This window comes from Aythya fuligula, chromosome 16 (genome assembly GCF_009819795.1).
Source record: "Aythya fuligula isolate bAytFul2 chromosome 16, bAytFul2.pri, whole genome shotgun sequence".
NCBI classification, from domain to species: domain Eukaryota; kingdom Metazoa; phylum Chordata; class Aves; order Anseriformes; family Anatidae; genus Aythya; species Aythya fuligula.
In genome coordinates, this window is record NC_045574.1 from 2,386,265 (window position 1) to 2,405,485 (window position 19,221).

The window sequence follows — 19,221 nt, forward strand, 5'->3', positions numbered from 1 at the left end:
CTGCCCTGCTGGCATCTGACCCGAGTGCCACGAGAGCTCCTTGGCTCCCTGGCACCTTGCTCTCGTGTCAACCAGCCCCGTGCACGTGGACGACGTCTGGGCTGGAACAGCTGGCACACTGCTCCTCACCTTAGCCCAGCTTTGTGCTGACGGGAAGAGAAGTGAAGAAAAGTTTCTGGTATTTGAGTAAACCATGTATGGAAGCAGCACACTGGCTTGAAGACCAGACTGAGCACGTAACTTCTTTCTGACTGCTGTGCTGGAAGCAGAGTGGGAATGGGCTGCAAATCGCTTTCCTGATTGTCCAGTGACCACTGCCTGTAGCAGGCTTGGAAATAACAAATTTTCATTAAAAATACTGTCTTCAGTTCCAATTCTCAGCTTAGAGCTGGTGACAAGGGCTTCTCAGCATGTGACCCTTCAGAGCAATCTGCAAAATAATGATGCAGCTGGGAGCAGTTGGGGCGGTTTTGTTTGTTATTTCTTATCACACAGCAGCACAGAGGAGAGACTGTCACATATCAGGTGGGGAGAGAGTTACCTCAGTTAACATCAGCTGGCTAAAGCTAGTCTGTGATAGTCCAAGTGAGATTATTGCCTCTTTTGACAGGCTAAGGCTAAGGCTGGTACCTCCATCCCAACCTCAGCCGGGCCCAAACCCAGAGGTGTCTGTCTCTGCTGACCACAATGAATGCCCCGGTAATGGGACACGATGAGACACCTGGCTTTTGAATGGTGAAAGAAGGGGAGGTGAAGTCTCTTGTCATGGTAGGGGAACCCATACAGGTGCTGCGGTGCTGTCATTTCGGTCCAGGCACCCTGAAATTAAGGGTTCCACACCAGTGCCTTCAGGGCTGGGCTTTTATCTGGAGCCCCCACTGCCTCTCCTAAGCCCAGGCAGCGCTGTGGTCACAGCCCTGCGGGTGCCGGTGTGCCCCATGGCCAGGACCAGCCTCACAGTGCCTGCCACCCCTGCGGGGCCCAGGAACCTCCATCAAGTCCCCGTTGAGCTGTGCTGTAGGACAGCTTTGTTGCTGCTCTCCAGCTCTGTCACAGCCCCGCCTGTGCCTGCTGGGTCACTGGGGGTTGTCTTCAACACCCTGACCAGCACCAGACCTGACCCTGACCTGCAGCTCAATGTCCCACCTTGACCTCGGACTGGCCATCCCTCGACCATCCTTCAGGGCTCAGCCCGTCCTTGTTGCACCTGGACACCTACAAATTTTTAGGAACGACTTACCCAGCGTCTGGCCAGCGAGCACGCGCCCGTTCTCGCCCAGGACCGCGGCGCGTGCGTGCCTCTCGTTGGAGTACTGTACGAAGGCATAGCCCTTGTGAACAGAGCAGCCCACCACTCGTCCGTACTTGGAGAAAATGGTCTCCACATCCGACTTCTTGACCACGGCTGTGTTGAGATTGCCAATGAAGACTCTGGAGTTGATGGACTTGGGGTCATTCTTGTTCGTGATGTTGCTTGTCTGCACCTTCAATGACATCTTGAACACCTGAATGAACAAATGGGGAGTCAGGGAGGTGTGCAAGTCTTACAAAGAAAGGTGGGGGGTAAATCTCTCAGCAAGCCTGGAGCAAGGGAACCAGCTCCTTGACTTCAGCTGGTCTCTGGAGACCTCTGTGTGCTGGGGAGGGGACTCTGTCACACACAGAACTCAATGGAAATAAATGTATTTATCGGGCTGATCCTCGGAGCGCAAGCTGGTTGCTCCTGGGGGACCAAAACAGCATTTAAATACATTGTACATCCAAATATAAGGTTTAATGCTATTAAAGGAAAGCTTTTACCTGCCTATACTTAATAACAACTCAAGGACTGCTCTTTTTAAAGCAGTCTGCATTCAGCACTTATACTCGTGCCCAGCTCCTGTGGCTGCCCTCTGCTCAGCACCCCGGCGCAGGCTGGGTCTCGCCGTGCACAAGGACAGCCCTGACCAGGGCTTCGTTTTCCTGGGTGCACACAAAGAGGTTTAAGTGGCGAAGGACCCCACGAGCTCCTGGCTGACGCCTGGACTCTCGCACTGCTGTGCCGGGCTTCGAGCTGAATTCTGTGCCGACAGGAGGTGTCACTGTTAGCCTGGGAATCGCAGGCTGCCTGCTTGCTGCTGCTGCAACCCACTTCCCCCAGCTGCAAGGCACTACCCTCTGTGTTCCTTGCCTGGGTATTTCAGGGCAGCCCCCGAGGAAAGGCTTCTATTCTCAGGACAAAGAAGAGGAAGGGACAGGTCTGGGAACTGCGGTAAATCAAATCTGGTCTTGCTGCCTATCGGGCAGCTTGCTATCGTTGCCGCAGCCAAAATTACAGCTGTCCAAAGATATCAGTTTGATTTTCATCTCTCAGAAACAGAAGGGCTGTTTTGGGATCGCTGTTGAGCACTGCACACATATAGTGTGATACTCACCCAGGAAAAGGGGGTGCAGAACTGGGGCAGGTACTGACTTTCCGAGGCACACCATGGTGCTGCTCTCCCCCAGGTCCCCCCAGCTCTTGCAGAGCCATCCTATCCCCTCCCAGAGACCCCAACATCTGGCCCGATGTGGGTCTTTGGCTCTCCAGGCTGAAGAATCGGGTTTGTCTGAGCTGCCTGCCCCAAGGCAGGGCTGGTGTCTGTCCCCCAGTCCTCACTGGGCACAGAGGCACTTCCTGACATGTGCTTTGCAGTTGCACCAGGACTTTCAAAGAACCCAAGTCCTCCTTTTCCTTCTTCTCCTGAAAAGAACTTCTCCCTTAGGACATGAACTCTCCAGCTGCTCCTCTCTCCCCCTAAACCTGCAGGAGGAGGGCAGGGGGTCACTATCCATGTCACCCCTTCACCGAGGAGAGCTGCCTGACCCAGAAGGTGCCTGCAGCCCGACCCAGGCAGACAGGGAGATGGTTAATGCTGACTGCAGTCGCTGGCTCTATCTGGACACGATGGGGCTGCCAGACCTCTGCCTTTTTGATTCTCAGAGGACAAAGGACCAGGCACTCAGTTCCTCTCATCGGTTAAAGCCAGACCCAACAGGGTGCTGGGGACGCCTGGCAGGGCAGATGCTCCATGCAGAGCAGGGGAGGATGTGACCGTGCAATAAATCTTACCCAGCTCTCACCCCCGTGATTCTATTAACCTGCCACTGGAGCTGGAAATGATCTCTCTGCTAAATCCAAGTGAAAAAAAAAAAAAAAAAAGGTGGAGTTTGAGCCTGGCTCATTTCATTTTCCTTTTCACCTTTACGGATTACAATAGCCAGAGACTTTTATTGTATTATTTTTAAAACCATTCCTAGCAGACACAGTACTCCCAAAAACCCTGGAAATAATAACTAAGAACAGGATTGTTTTTTCCCTAGGAAATTTCTGTACTGACCCCCTGGGACAGCTGAGGCTGTGAGGGACCTTCAGAAGCCTGCACACGCAGAGGGTGCCCATGCCCTGGTAGCCCCGGACATTCTTGCTTCCCAAGGATGTGCCCAACCCACTGAGCATCCCTGACTCTCCCTGCCCCATGGTATCAGCGATGTCACAGGGCACTGGCGTCCTAGTTTAACTTTACTCTCGGTGACTCCCTTTGCTGCTGTTCCTGTATTTCTGCCTCAGAGCAGCTCTGCCCTGGAGCGTGGTCTCCAGAGCTCTCAACCTCACACCATCCTCACTTGTCTGGCAGAGATTGTGCAAGTCCCCAACCCCTTCTGATAGCCGCCCATGACCCCTGTGTGCTGAAGCTACATCCAAGCCCTGCAGAGCCAGCAGCACTGTGCTGGGACACCCCTGCCTGCTGCAGCTTGCTGTGGCACCCGGGGCTCCCACTTGAGAAACCACAACAAATTCTGGGTGCCTATAGGACCTGCTGTTAAAGCCTGTCTCTCGGTCTCCTGTGTGATCTCCCTGCAACAGCGTCTCTGAAGCTGCCCTCGTCTGGGTTGTGATGGCAAAAATGGGCATTTGCATCTTCCAGCTCCAGTGCTAAACAACCCAAAATACAGCCCTGGCTCTCAACACCTCCTTTCCGCACCCCGGCCAATTTTAAGCTGCTACCCCAAACCCCAGCTTAGGGAAACCCCTAAAGCTGCGGTAAGCCCAAACATTTCCCAAATTGTGGCGAGCCCAGAAGTGGGTTATTTGCATTTGTCTGATCCCTGCCCAGCTGTTTGCAGCTGTAAACTCCAATTACATCAGTGCTGAGCTGCTTAAGCCGGCGTGGGAGGGATGTGGGTTAAGCTGCCTCCGTGCAAAGGGAGTGCAGAACAGAAAGGTCTGGCAGGAGGTAAATCAGGGTAAATCAGGGTAAATCAGGGCTTTTCCTCTCAAATTTAGAGGGCTGCCTCCTCTCAACGGGAGCAACATGATTCGGCTCTGCTGCTGCAAGTGGATCTGGTCCACACTCTATGTTTTCTCTAAAAACAAAGGAGCTGGATGAGGATGTTTCTCAGGTGGGCACTCACTTATCATATGTATCTTCACTTTGAGGAGGGATAAATTACCAGGAACAACAACCCTGACACCCTGACATCTCCATGAAGGTGAGACATGAACCCCCTGCCTGCACACTGTGCCGGGATGGCAGCAGTGCCACAAGACACATCCCGTGCAGTTCAGCACTGTGCAGGGTCTCCTCAAGCTACTGTCTCTTTGATAAGAGGTGCCTCATCTCCTCGAGATACTGTCTCTTTTGATACTGTCTCTCCTGGAAAGAGTCCAGCGGAGGGCTGCAAAGATGATACAGGGCCTGCAGCATCTCCTTTTGAGGACAGGCTGAGGGACCTGGGGCTGGTCAGCCTGGAGAAGAGGACTGAGGGGGGATCTCATCAACGTGTATAAATACCTGAAGGGTGGGAGACAGAGGGATTTGGCCAACCTCTTCTCAGTGGTCTGTGGGCACAGGACAAGGGGCGATGGCCACAAAATGGAGCCCAGGCAGCTCCGCACCAACATGCCAAAGAACTTCTGCACGGTGAGGGTGCCGGAGCGCTGGGACAGGCTGCCCAGGGAGGCTGTGGGGTCTCCTCTGGAGATATTCACGGCCCGGCTGGGTGCCTCCCTGGGCAGCCTGCTGTAGGGAACTGCTTTGGTGGGGAGTTGGTGATCTCTGGAGGTCCCTTCCAACCCCTACAGTTCTGTGATTCTGTGATAATGCCATGTAAAAACCCGCAGGAGCCCCTGCAGAGCATCTTGGCGATGTCTCTGATTAGAAAAATACGTACAACAGAGACAAGTACCACTGGTGATATATTAGTATTCTAATAACTACAGCTGTCTTCAGGGGATGCATTTTCACAGCTATTATTTTACTCTTCCTCCCCCAGCTCCGGACTGCAACAAGCCAGATCTGAGTCACAAAGGAGAGTAAGAAAAAAAAAAAACAAAAACAAAAACAAACAAACAAAAAAAAACAAACAAACAAACAAAAAAAACTTGCAGTGATACTTGTCACTTGGACATAGGTAAATCAAACCTTCAGCTGTAGACCTCAAAGGAAACAGAGCAAACGTTAGTATGAATCTCTCTGTTCTCTGGAAGGGAAATTGAGGGACGATTTCCTTCCAGTTACTGAGGAACACTGGCAGTCTCGGTAGACCTTGCAGTTTTGCTGAGAAGTCCCTGACATTTGCTGTTTTGCTTAGAGCTTCAGCTGCCAGCTTCATGTGATGATGTGAAATCCCACAGATGCATCTTTTTGCACCCATGGCTGCGGGTCCCTGGCCGTGCTCCCTTCCTCTCCCTGCAATATGACCCTACCAAAAATCCCCATGGAGTCAACACCTGACTCCGCATGGCACAAGAAACCTTTCGGCTGCTGCCAGGCTAAGCAAAATAATAAACCTTAAAAATAAACACAGTAAAATACAGTAAAATAAAATACAGTAAAATAATAAAAATTAAAAAATGAAAATAAAATAAAATAAAATAAAATAAAATAAAATAAAATAAAATAAAATAAAATAAAACCCCCAAAGCCCCAGGAGCCCTGGTGCAGTTTCTGGGGGTCACAGTGATGGGGACTGCCTGGGTCACCCATGGAGCCCCTGGGCTGGACACTGCTGCATTCAGGGTACGTGGTGCCACCAGCAGCATCCCCTCCCCGTTCTCCTCACGTCCTAGGAAAGAGCCCAGCTGGAAGCGATGTCACGGTCCCCACTGCCGCTCATGTTCAAGAATCCCTTAAAGATATTGATATTCAATCCGGTAGCGGCCCAAGGCCAGAGCTGGTTTACTTGATAAGCCATTTTTCCTTCCTGCTTTAAGTGCCTTGCTGCACAGATTAGCTGTTTAATTGAGAGCCAGGTGTCTAAAAACCCCAGAGGCCTTCGTCTTAGTGATGAACTGTCAGAGAAGAAGGCGGTGAAGAAAAACAAGCAAGCCCCACCACTCTCTCTTTGCAGAAAGCTCTCTTTATTTGTGTGACGGCGACACGCAGGCAGGCTGTTATTTTCCTCTTATCACGCTTGTTCACAAAATGGGAAACACGGTTTTTCATCCTGTCCCTGGCTCTGTCCAAGTTTCCTCAACTTGGTGACTTTGTGCTCGGAGCCAGGTGACGAACGAGGTCCTGCAGAGACCTCAGGGAGAGGGTGTGGGCAAAGCTGCTCCTTGCATTGCTGCCACAGCCCCAGGCTCTGGGAAATGTTGGTGTTTTGGGGTGCCCCGGCCAGCCAGAGGGTCCCCAGCATCAGATCTGAGGGCTGGAGGCGGTGTGTCCCCGAATCCTCCATCTCCCTTGCTGGAGGAAGCCACAGCTGTGCAGCTCAGGTCTTTGTGCATCCCCTGTAGGCTCACACGGGACACAACCCAACTCTGCACCACCTTTCGAGGGTTACCTCCCTGCTTCCATCCCAAACCATTAACACCCATACCCCTTACTGGCACGGAACCCCTGCATTATTATTTCTGGGGAGAAACAGGGCCGTTGACCCACCCCAGCACCAACAAGCTGGGGCGGCTGTTGCACAGTGATGGAGCCAATTTTGACTCAGACAGCCCTTCTTGTACCTGAAAAGCAGTTTTAAAAAGAAACGTGGCCTGCTGCAAGATGCAGGGACTCCACTGATTGCCTTGGCACCAATAGCAGAGAAATGCAGATGCATCTAAAAGTAAACTCGCTGCTGCCCCTGGTGCCAATCATTCCTCCCCCGAGACCTGGGAGTAATTTGCTGGTGAGTCCCCACACACCGGAGCCGAGCTCCGAAGCACTGGTTTAATAACTATCACAAGCCCTGCAATCTTTTTAATAGCGTCTGAGTCCCCAGCAGCTCTTCCATGGAGATCCAGAGGGTCTCAGCCTTGCTCCTGGAGAGTAGAGTTCCCCTTTGTACCATTGTGTGGTTCAATAAATAGAATGAACTGGAAATATACCAGTCCTCGGGTTTTCTGGGGAAAAATAGCTTTGATTCTCCCACATGTGATTGTTACGGGACCAGGAGGTTATTAAAAGAAGGGGGTAAACAAAGATGTCAAGTTATTGCACTAGTTCTTCTGGACCAAGGTTGCTGCCTTTGGGGAAATCTCTGCTATTCCGAGCGAGCTGGGAGGGCGAAAAGCTGGCAATCAGCTCAGCGGGTTGGGTTATGGACTGGTGTGCTGGGAAGCTGCAGGTTCCCTTTGCAAGATGGAGAAGGCACTGAAGACAAAGGAGCCCACCGTACATCCTCCCTGTCCCCTGGCACTCGAGGTGTTTTTGCTGGAGGATGTCAGCAGTGAATAGCTCTTTGCTCTCCACCAAGCTCTCAGGACTGAACTGACGGGGTGGGCGAGGGGCAGGCAGCTGCTGCCTGCCCTCCATCTCCTTCACCCCTGCTTAGATGGAAGCTGCATCTGACCTGGGTGGTACAGAGGGAGACAAGAAGCTGCTGAGCAGGAGAGAGCCAAAACATCAGCTCAGTCTGGTTCATTACAGCACATCTGCTGCGGGATGTAGGAAAAATCATCAAGGGTGACACCATGATTTTGTAGAAGATCCCGAATTCTGCAGGGCTCTGCCAGGAGGGGTTGACTGTCCCGCTGTCCCACCTTGCTGTAGGTGCACTGGGAACTTTTACGTTGGTGCATCCTCTCCTGGAGCTGCCCTGGGGTTGGCACAGCTGCAGCACTCTGCAGTAATTATGCGCACGTTCATGTCACCTCTAACGAAGCAATGGTCAGCACAGGGATGTCTGAAGACTCCATCTGACCCCAAATCAACCAGAAATGGAGTTTGCTTTCCCAAATGATCAGCATTTACTGCACTGAATCAGTTTCCTTAACCTCTCTGGTTCTGAGTTGTATCTCTGCAAATCTGGGGCCCACAGCAGCTGACACAGGGTGTTCCTGCCCAGATGCTGCGTGCACAGCAGCATGGACAGAATTAGCTGCTTTATAATCTTCCTTCAGCTATCAGTCTTGCTACGCAAAGAGCCTTCTTTTTTAATTTTTAATTAAAACAACAAGCCATTTTGAACTGGAGAAATACTGCCAATCCTTTGAAAACATGGCCTGATTTAAATTTCAGTGCAACTGGCAAATCCCTCATAAAGGAGCAATAAATAATCAGTAGCTGTTTTAATAAGTATTTAATGAGTTGTTAAACTACAATGGTTACAAAGTCTATCAGGTCAGCATGCAGTTTATAGCTGTGGCTCGTAACCATCTGTCCTACATAGAATTCATGCCTATGGAAAGCTTAAAAATCTGTTTGTCAGGGTCTTAAATCCTGGTAAGTGGGAAAAAGGCACAACCTATGGCTCGAAACCCTGAGATAAATCCAAGTGCAGCAGCACCAGCCCTGCCCACGTGTCTGCTCATCCCCTTGCTGAAGCCCAGCCTGGTGCAGGTGGCCATGGCCGTGCTGGAGCTGGGGGGCTCCTATGGGCAGGGCACGGCTCCCCCGGCGAGCACCTAACCCTAGGTAAGCTCAGAAACTGAGCACATGGACCTGCTCCTCGTCTTGTGCTCATGATGCTTGGCCTTTACACCAAGGCTGCTGCTCTGTGCTGGCTTTGGAAGCAGTGCTGTCGCCCACCTGCTTGGCAAAGCCAAGCTCTCACCCTGCAGGAGTCCCCAACATGCCAGCGCTGTCCCGCACAGCACAGGGTGACAGCGAGGGGCATCCAACAGCCCCCCTGCCCCTCAGTCCTGCCCCTCAGGTCTGAGCTCAAGCCCTCTGAAGATAAAGCTGTCTGCTGGGCACCGCGCAGGATTGTCACAAAAGCAGAATTAAGGCTGAAGACTGGCAGGTATCAGCCTCAGCAGGTTAAATTTGGGTTTCCACTCCCAAGCTAACAACAGTACATTTAAAGCATGAGAAGAGTCCTGACAGCATAACATCCCACTCCCCCCACCCAAAAATAAACAAACAAACAAAAAAGCACACACAAACCCAAACAACCAAAAAAAACCCCAAACCCTAAAACACACCATCAGTGCTGTGCTAGAAGCAAAGATTTGGGCATGTTCTGGAGCCTACACAGCCCAACCTACAGATTTCAACCTGTGAGACACAGCTCCTCAGCAGCTCTTTGTCTCCCTGAACGTGGGCTCCCCACTCACACCAAACTTTTCTGGGCTCTGCTTCTTCCATGGATATATTTTTTAAATGAAGGCATTTTTCTTCTTAAAAAAAAAAGAGTTCACACCATCCTTTGATTGCAGAGTATGCAACAAGTAGACTTTTCAGGAGTCTCTGCTCCTAATCGTCTTGGGAATCTCTTGTGAACAGACTCACATTCTTTTTGACAGCAGCAAAATAAATTTTAAAGGTCAATTGAATCAGATAAGCCCAGTCTGGCAGCACTTGCAGATGCAGAATTCCATGGATAACATTTACGTTATGTTCAAGAACAGAAACAAAATTCTTTGGAGAAAAGAATCTTTAAAAGAAAAAAAGAAGAAGAAAATGAAAAGGAAACAGCAATTAAATAGAATGTCATCTGTAGTCCCACTGGTGCAAAACCTGATGATTACCTACTGGGCTATGGACAACAGTACATGTATTAATCTAATTAAAGTCCTTTTTTACAGGCATCTGAAGCCAGCTCATTAGTGTGTTACCGAGATGCTCATTAATGGCTGGCCATGACTAATTTCTTGAGAATTATACTTTAATTCTTTATCATTCACAGCCTAATGGGAAAACACAATGTTTCCATCCCTCTCTCCTCCACCTGCGCAGTGCAGACAGGTTCCCATCAGCAGCCTATTGACTTGATATTCCTTAATGAACAGCCCCCCACACCAGCCCGAATGTTGTTTTAACAGCAAATGATTTATGCATGAGGAAAGTGGGATCTTCAGCCAGCGAACTTTCTGGGAACTTCCTTAGCTTAACAAACTGGCACCATCACTGCTGCTTTTTGTGGCTCTCTGCTGGCAGCTGAGGTTTCCTGCACAGGGAGCAGGACGCTTTGGCTGCAGAAGAGCTGCCTAACCCAAACCAGGAGCCGGGTGCTCAGGTCCTCAGCTCAGCCCCCTCTGTCAGAGATCCAGAGCACCCCCTGGCTCCAGCATAGCCCCCCTGCATGGGGCAGGATGCTGCAGCACCCCCTTTGCTGCTGGCTCCTGCGTGGGGCACACGTGGACCCTTACCCCAGGACAATGCTGAACTAGGGAGGAAATCTGGGCTGCAGGTGCGACCCCTAATGATAATTTAATCAACCACACAGCTCCTGAAGAGGAGTCCCCAAAGATGGGGCTTTGCTGATGCAGCTGTCATTATTCACCACCATGCACAGCTGCTGCATGCGATGGCTCCTCCAGTGTGCAAATGCCCCATGAGACGGGTCCTGCTCCCCCAGGACTGCCATGGGAATTAACACCATTAGCACCACTGAGGCCAGGCACTTGCAGTGGGGGCAGCAGAGCCTGGGATGGGGAGCCTTAGGAGCTTAGAGCAAGAGCACGTTATGGGTCCTTGGCACACTAACCCTCTATTTTTCAGCAGCTGAGGTTTTTGACATATTCTTTTCCTCTCTCAGAGTCAATTATCAGCTGACTGCCTTTGAGAATTATTTCAGACACTCTAAATACTCAGAATGACACCAATGATTAAGACACTTATCTCCGTACAGTCACTGGGACGTGGGCTCCTACTTCACTGGCAGTGGGATTTGCTGAATTCTGTCTGTCTGAACACTACATCAAAGGCTCGGAAGAGACTGGGGAGGCAGTGGCACCCTCAGCCAAAGAAAAGCATCTCAGATGGGAGGCATAAGTGGCATCATGCAGCCAGCGGTGACAGGACAGGGAGACCTGAAAAGCTACTGAGCTGTTTGGGGTGAAAGCTATGGTAAGACCTATGTTGGCTACCATGACCTTTTCTCCTGAAAAATAAAAAATCCTGCTCCCTGTCTACTCGTCTTTGTTCTACACAGATGCACAGTCAAAGAAAGCCGGGCTCTGTGGTGGGGACACTCGCTGCCATGTACCACGCTGCCCGCTGCATCTGCCTGCCTGATGCCTGCGGGCACTGATGGTCTGGCCACCTTCCCACTGGTGTCGGCGGGTCTGGGCCAGAGCTGGAGCTGAAGGCACGTCATTTGCTGCTCTAATTCTTCATCAATAACATCAGTAACATCATGCTACTGACAGATTCCCTCTTGTGCACTGTGCTTATGGGTGATGGCTCAGGACCGCAGGGACTCTCAGCTCCCCACCGATGCTGTCCTCACCCCTTCACACTGCTGGCCCTGCTCCAGGCACCATCACCTGCCCCTTTGCAGCATTATGCTTCTGCAAGGGGGGTAAAAAACACAGGCCCCTTCTTTAGTAATACAGGAAGATTAGTAACCCATCATTGTTTGTTGATTACGGTCATCCTTTCCTATAAATGAAGTTTAAAAGTCATTAAAAGATTTGTCAGCTGTGACTTATGAGCCCTTCTTGCTGCAGGGGAGTGAAGCAATGACAAATGCCCTCCACCACTGTATCATCTGTTATGTGTTAGAAGTTGCTGTGTTCCAATTACCAGGGACCCACTGAATCTGTAAACGAAAAGCAACTCAAATATCCTACGCAGCTGCTGGGACCATTAGTCAGAGCTGGCGGCTTTCACTGCGCAGCATCAGGCTGAGAGGGAGTTAGCAATAAATAACACTTTGCATGTGTGCAGGGCATCGCTGGCTACCGCACGTGGCTTTATCAATGTTAATTATGCCTTTTGCCTGCTTCTGGGGAGCAGGGCAATTCCTGGCTTCCCAAGACAGGGTTGATGGGCTGCAGGGTCTTAGGCCCCTGGGAAATGACCAGATAGCACGTCAGATAGTCCACCTAAAAGTAAATAAAAAATTACCAGCATGTTTTTTTTTTTTTGTTTGTTTTTTTTTGCTTGCAGCACAGCGGCAATGGGTACAGCCAGTTCCAAGCCTCGTCTACCACTTGCAACAAAGCATTTTGCCCTGGAGCAACCACTGCAGCCATGAGGGGCTCAGTGCTGTGCCCTGGGTGCCAGCAACCCCAGTGGGCAGCGGAGCCTGGCTTGCCTCACACCCTGCCTTGGGAAGCTGCTCCACCAGCCTTCTGGGGGGCCTGGGAGGCTGTTCCTGCTTCCCATGTCCACTTTGCCCTGTTTCACTCACATAACGGAGCACCAGTCTTTGCTTGCACCTATCCACAGAAACACTGGCCTGTAGCGCTGGGACCAGTTATGGCCCTGCTGGGGGATGGAGCACAAGTCCACATAAAGCCCACCTGCACGTCAGGACAGCATCAGGGGGAGGAACGTGAAGCACAGCCTGTGCTTGCTGGGAGAGCAGCCACCCCACTGTGCACAGTACAGACGTACACCCACTTTTGGGTGCAGGACACTGGGCCACCTTTCCTGTCCTGTCCTGGCCCCATGTCTCTGCTCTGGGATGGGGGCACCGCCCTCCGCAGCCTACCCTAATGGAGGGGCAGGGACCAAGGCTGGCCGCCAGCCCTCTCCAGCTCCATGGAAATGCTGTAGATCCTTTACAGCATGGGCTGCTCACCCTGCCTTTCTCAGGGGACGCTGGACAGCTTTCCTGCAGCAGATGAGCACTCTTTCTGCCCCCACCCTGCAGAGCTCCCAAATACTCTGGAGAAGTCAGGACCAAGCTCCTGGTCCCTGACCACCCAGGGCAGGAGAAGCTCCCTGGGCTTCACGAGTGTCCTCCCTCTAGCCCACCCTGGGGACCAGGCCCGGTGCATGGTTTACATGCCAAGCTGGGACCTACCAGGATGAGAGCAGGCCTTGGATCGAGATCCGAGCCAGGAAGGCCACGCAGCAGATGTCACCGAAACACCTGGGTGATGCAGGGGGAATGACATCGAGCCTCTTGTTAACACAACAGCTTATAAAATCAATTAGATCACATTACATGCCAATTTGGTCCTCATCAAACTTAACCTCCTCTGTGAGAGGGGTAATGGTCCGTGGCAGTTTACTGCCTATTTGGCTTTAATTTGTTGGGCACGGTGGAAGGAGCATCGCAATGGCTGAGCTTGTTTTCCCAGGCAGCAAAGCCTCTTCCTGGCCTTGAGAAGAGGGGGAGCACCACTTGGACACTGTACTAGCAGGCAGGTATGGATGCCTGACTCCTGGGTTAAGGCCCAGCTGTCCCTCACAGCTCCCTCCACATCAGCAAGGAGGTGGCTGGTGGCCCAGGGCAGGGGTAGGTGAAGGGACACCAGGATGGTGACCAGGCAGCTTGGTCCCTGTCACCAATAAGGGATGTACAGGGTGGCAAGATCTGACATCACTCACCCTGACATCACTCGGTCAATCTAGTAAAATCTAAGATTCTTCTCAAGCTTTTCCCTACTTGAGCCCATTGGAGGTGTCCTGGAGTGACATCAGAGCAGGGTCGTGGTGCTGCAGATGTGACTTGGTCATGGGGATGTCATGAAGGACCAGGCCACTGTGTTAGAAACTCTATCCTGCATCTGGCAGTGGCCAACACCTAACCACCTCCCACACTGCCAGTAGAGAGGACCAATGTTCCTCCTGGTCTGGGCAATGAGCTGCCTTGGTGTCCCCTGGAGTGACTGGCTGACATCCACAAGGGTTGATGACCTTCCATGCACCCTCACTGCCCACGCACAATAGCAGGCAAGAATTTATCCTGCCCTGGGTAACACCCTATCCAATCTCACCTCCTGTGAGCAAACTGGCTGCCTGGGGCTCTACCATCCCCGACCCAGAGATCTTTGGAGGCTTACTTGAGCCAGCATGACTCAAACATGCTGTTTGCTTTCCTCAGTGTGTAGGGAGGGCATCTCTGACTATCACCAAGAACTGTGAGCAGGAACACATCTGTCTGGACATGGCTGCTCCACAACTACTCATTCATTGTAACAGTAGCAGCCTTTGGAAAAGCAAAAGAAGAATGATTTCATTTTCATAACCTTGAGTTCCCCCTGCCCTGCTTGGATGAGTTTGTCTGAATCACTCTCACCTCACAGGGACACAGACACCATGAGACACCGTGCTGCTCCTACAGCAGCGCACACCAGGCATCGCCCGGATGCCAAAGGTTTGGACTTAGTTCTCGGATGCCCAGGGCTTGTTCCAGTCTGACAGTTGACAAAAGCCCCCAGGAAAACTGCTAATGGCCCTAACAGATAACCCCTGGATGGCCAACCCACACCTGCATCCCCCAGTCAGTGCTCCTGTGGAAGTGCTGGCTGAGCCGGGTGCTAGGCGTGCTGCCCTGTTGGGCCGGGCACTGCACCACAGCGAGGGAGTTCACCCTGTTCAGCCCTGTGCTGCCATGTTTTTGGATGAGCTGAAGCTCATGAAGTTAAATCAGGAATTCAGGATGGTTTGTGAAAGCTCCACGGCTGAGTGTGGGGGAGTGTCCGCCAGTCCCTCCTTTTCCACTTTTTAAGGGTGCTGGTTGTGCACAGACTGATGTGCCTGCCCCGAGCCATGAGACAGCCAAACCCTCGTGATACACAAATTGCCTTTGTCTGCCTCTGAGAATGGCAAGGGGAAGGTTTTGTAATTTTATGCATTTATATTTCATAGAAGAGTCTGAAACATGCCAACATCTCTCTACATCACCGGTTACTGCTTGGAACTCACTACTGCAGAACACCATCAGTAATTTCAATAGAGATGGAGAAATCAAGGATAATTCATTTTTAAGTGTTTTCCAACCTCTCATCCACCCCAAGACTTTAATTTTGATAGGCTGAAGTGATAGGTGTTTTATTCTTTGCAGCTGGAGTGTGTAATGGAAAAAGGGCAGTACTTGGCGTTCACGTTTCATGACTGTATTGGGAACCCACTGCTAACCAGCATTTTCTCCTGGCACCCAGTGATATTGTGAGACCTTCTGAGTTGATTTTGCTTAAGGTAACTCCCGCTGTGCATTTTCAGAGGAGAATAGCAAATTCACCCTAAATACTTTGGCAGGAATAAAAATAAAAGAAAGTTCACTTTAAAAAAAAATCTCATTTTAAAGCCAAAATAAGGAGGTGAGGAGGGAAAGACCAGCTCCTGAGCCCACGAGGTTGGCAAGAACCCTCCTCATCAGCTGGTACAAGGCGGGTGATCTCCGTGAGCTTGGAAGAACCCTCTCTGGGTTTCTGGAAGAGGCAGGGTGGGCTCAGAAGACTTCACCAAGGTCATCTGCTGAATGTGTCAGCCCTTGGGGATCTGCACTAGGCTGCTCCATGGTAATTGGTCCCGTGCTGGTGGGAGTTGGTGCTTTGCATAACTGGCTGAGGATGTCCCAGCCCTGGGTACATTCTGCAGCTCCACGAGACCAGCACCCCATGGGAGCCTTTGGGATGGACTCATTGTGAGCACAGCTGGACCAGAGATGTGATGGGGAAAAAAGCTGGCTTGCTTTCTGATACCTGCAGCTTCAGCTTTTATCACATCAGGCTTTTTAAAACATTTTTTCCCCACAGAATAGGAATTCACAAGCAGTGATATTTATCTTTCTAGTTTTGCGGTGTCTTTTTTCATGGCCAGCTCACCTCTCGCTCCTGAGCATGGAGGACTAAATATCACTGCAGCCATTAACTTAGTCCATATGGCTCAGATGTGCTTTGTCTCTGCAACTGGCTGCCAATCCAGGAGGCCAACTGAAACTGAGAGGTGGACATACATGCCATCAGGGCTCTGCATTACAGGTGCTGATCATCCTTAATGTGAGGAGGTCGTAACCTCGGCCTCTGAAGCACCCATGAGAACACCTCACACAGGAAAGCTGGGAGAAATCCCCTTTCTTTCACTCTCATTTTTAACCCCCCTATGCCCACATCTGCATAAAGAGGTTGCTTTTTTGGGATCAATATAAAGGCATGAAGATTTGATCATGGTTGCAAATCACCTTGATGAACAGAAACCTGTAAATGCAAATGATGACAGTGATAGCTGCTATATATAATGTCTTTAAGATAATTAATGTCAATCAACATACACATATGGAAAACTGATCTTGTCAAAGTATAGCAAGATCATATCACAATAAGATCCTAAGTTGCTTGTAGAGTCAATAATAGTATCAATGTGATCAACTGAGACTTAAGTTGTTTGATTGGGAACATGTTTTTGTTGAGAAATCTGAGCACCACAACATCATCCTGGACTAAAATCCAGCTCAACTGAGAGGTCTCCATGTGACAGGACACCAACAGCACGCAGCAGCTCCTGGTATCTCACCACAAGTGGGTTTTGCACCCAAGAGGTTTTCTGTCTTTGTTAATGATTTGCAGGAACACATTAAACCATCACTGCTGCTGTCTGCAGGTGAGACAAAACTGGGGAAAGCAGAAAATAATAAAGAGAGTGGGTCTCAACCAAATGCATGGTGCCTGGAGTACAGCATGTGGGCAGGACTCACATGGTGAGGTGACCTGCTTTGGGAAGTAGAAAATTTGGAAAGTCTTTGTGGACCCCAAAGAGCTTATGAAGTGCTGGGGTGATCAGGCCAGGCAATGCTTTGAGAAGGCATCAATAATTCTGCTTTTGGCTCTGGTAGAATATTCCTAGGCAAAATTCAAAGCTGGCAAGGAAAACACAGACAGACTGGAGCCAGCTCAGGCATAAGAACTACTTAAGGATTGGAAAACTTTTTATTTTTTATTTTTTGACATCTCCAGAACAAAATTTCTGTAGCTGGACAAAAAGGATGTTCCATGATGACTTGACCAGGGGCTGTAAGTGCCATTACAAAGACCACAAACAGAAAGAGAATTTATCCATCAAATAGACAGAAATGCAACACAATCCATCAGCCCATAGTTGAAACTAGACAGGCCCAGATAACAAACCAAAGGTATAAATGCTTAACATTGCGGGTAATCAGCCTGAGAGACCACTTGTTTTGATAGTTTCTTTCATGTTTTTAAAACCAGATGGATTGTTCTCCTAAAAAAACCTGCTACCATGTATTTGTTAGGTCAGTATGGAATTCAGGGCAGTCCCAGGACCTGAGTGGTCAAATGAAGGGATAATTTGATTTGATAAATTCATTCAGCACCTTATTATACATGACTGCTCATGCACATGCTGCATCTGTTTCCCTCCAGTACTTCTCCTTCCTTTGTCATCACCAGGACATGCTGGTGATCCAGCAGGAGGTGATCCTGTTGCATTGCTAGGGCTGATGTTGGTTTTACCACTTTACCTGGACCTGTAGTATCTACAAGAATGTGCCCTTGGCTGTCAAATTACACTTTAAAGCCAAGCTTCCCCGTTTAAAGGATGCTCAGGTCCTACTTCAAATGTCAGTGAAGCTAAATCTACATTTTCATTCAATTTTTGACAGTCATTACTACAGATGAATCCTAATTTCAGTTCAGCACTACAACTGGGAAGGGAAGGGATGCTCGTGTTTTGTTGAGGGTTCAGTTCTCATCCAGCAGGAACAAAGAACTGTATGGTTGAACATTGGGAGCCACCTATGCAAAGAGATATGGGTATTTTCAACTGCTCCTTTCCTGACTGATGAACCCTTCTGTGTGCCCACCTAGGGACTGTCACCCGCCATGTGCCAGCACAGGCAGTCAGGACTGGCTTGGTGTGGGGAGCCTCCCAGGCCAACCTGCTTGGTGCAGCCTCAGCAGTACTACTGGGAAAGGAGACTGCTGAGCTTGTGATCCTTGCTCAGGCAAAATTCCCTGGAAGGTGGGACTCAGCTTTGCCAAAACAAAGATCCACCATTGCCAGACTGAGAGGCTGAGTGGTCTTATGCAGTCACCACGTCATTAAGCCATGGACTAGGCAATTCATGCTTCCAGCACATTAGTTGTCTGTCATTTTGAGCTTACTTGCCCATTTAGATAACAAAACACTTCTAGAACTTCCACTATTTACCTTTAATGAACCAGTTCAAATCTCAGGGAAACACACTTTAGCTGAATGAAGTGGAGATGGACAAATATAGACATTAAATAGGTGCAGGTATTAAATAGGTGTTTAGGTACCGCCCTTCCTTGATCTGCCTTCAGCAGCTGGGCAATGTGTCACTGCAGAGTGACCAGGAGCACAGAGCAGGAGGGCATTACACGGGAATTTGATGAGATTTCCACACCTTTACACAGTTCCCTGCTGCCTGGACATCTCCTGACGAGAAAGATTAAAGGGATTAGAAGCTTACAAATGATGAGGCAGGAAAGTGAGGGGCTTTAGAAAATACCAAGGTCTTAATTTACAAGAGATGTTTGAAAAATGAATGGACTGAGGATTTTCTCCCACAGGGAAGTGGGAGAATTTACTCTGAAGTAAGGTTATTTGACCAATAAAGCGGTTTGCTCATCCCACGTGAAAGTACTAATGTATATTTTATACAGTACGGAGACAAAGGCATCTCTCATTTGCTCTTGTACAAATTAGGTGAAGAGAGTGAACAGGGTTAGTAGGCTGGGTAGAATATGGTTATTTGAACACAATGAATGAAGCACTGCTAGAATAAAGCTGGGAAACAAGTTTCCAGATGAGTAGTTCATTGACTAAAAACTAGATTTTGGGGTAGGCTAACAGCTACTGCCAAAACATGCAAGAAGCCTGATTACAAAATGAGTACTTGCAGAAGAAATAAAGTGCACTTATCTTATTTTCCCCTTTCCATCCTCCCCAGGCATGGATCTAGCAGAGGGGAATGGTCAGGGATAGGAGCCTCCTGCACAAGCTGGAAAATCCCTGCCTTGGGACCAGCTCCTGGAAGCAGTCCTCCTAAGGCTAACTTAATCATTAGAATGAGTCGGGTTGGAAAAGACTTCTAAGAACATCAAGTCCAACCATCCACCTAACATTGAAAGTCCACTGCTAAACCATGTCCCTAAGCACC

At 49.9% G+C, this 19,221-nt stretch overlaps 1 protein-coding gene across 3 annotated transcripts in view; it reads right to left on the bottom strand.

Moving 5' to 3' along the window:
- RALY (RALY heterogeneous nuclear ribonucleoprotein) overlaps nt 1-19,221 on the bottom strand; it is a 117,396-nt gene that overhangs the window by 18,605 nt on the left and 79,570 nt on the right. For all 3 annotated transcript variants that reach the window (XM_032198318.1, XM_032198315.1, XM_032198316.1), the window contains exon 3: nt 1,241-1,505. In XM_032198318.1, coding sequence (XP_032054209.1) covers nt 1,241-1,496 — 256 coding nt within the window. In that variant the 5' untranslated portion in view covers nt 1,497-1,505. The remainder of the gene's footprint in view (nt 1-1,240; nt 1,506-19,221) is intronic.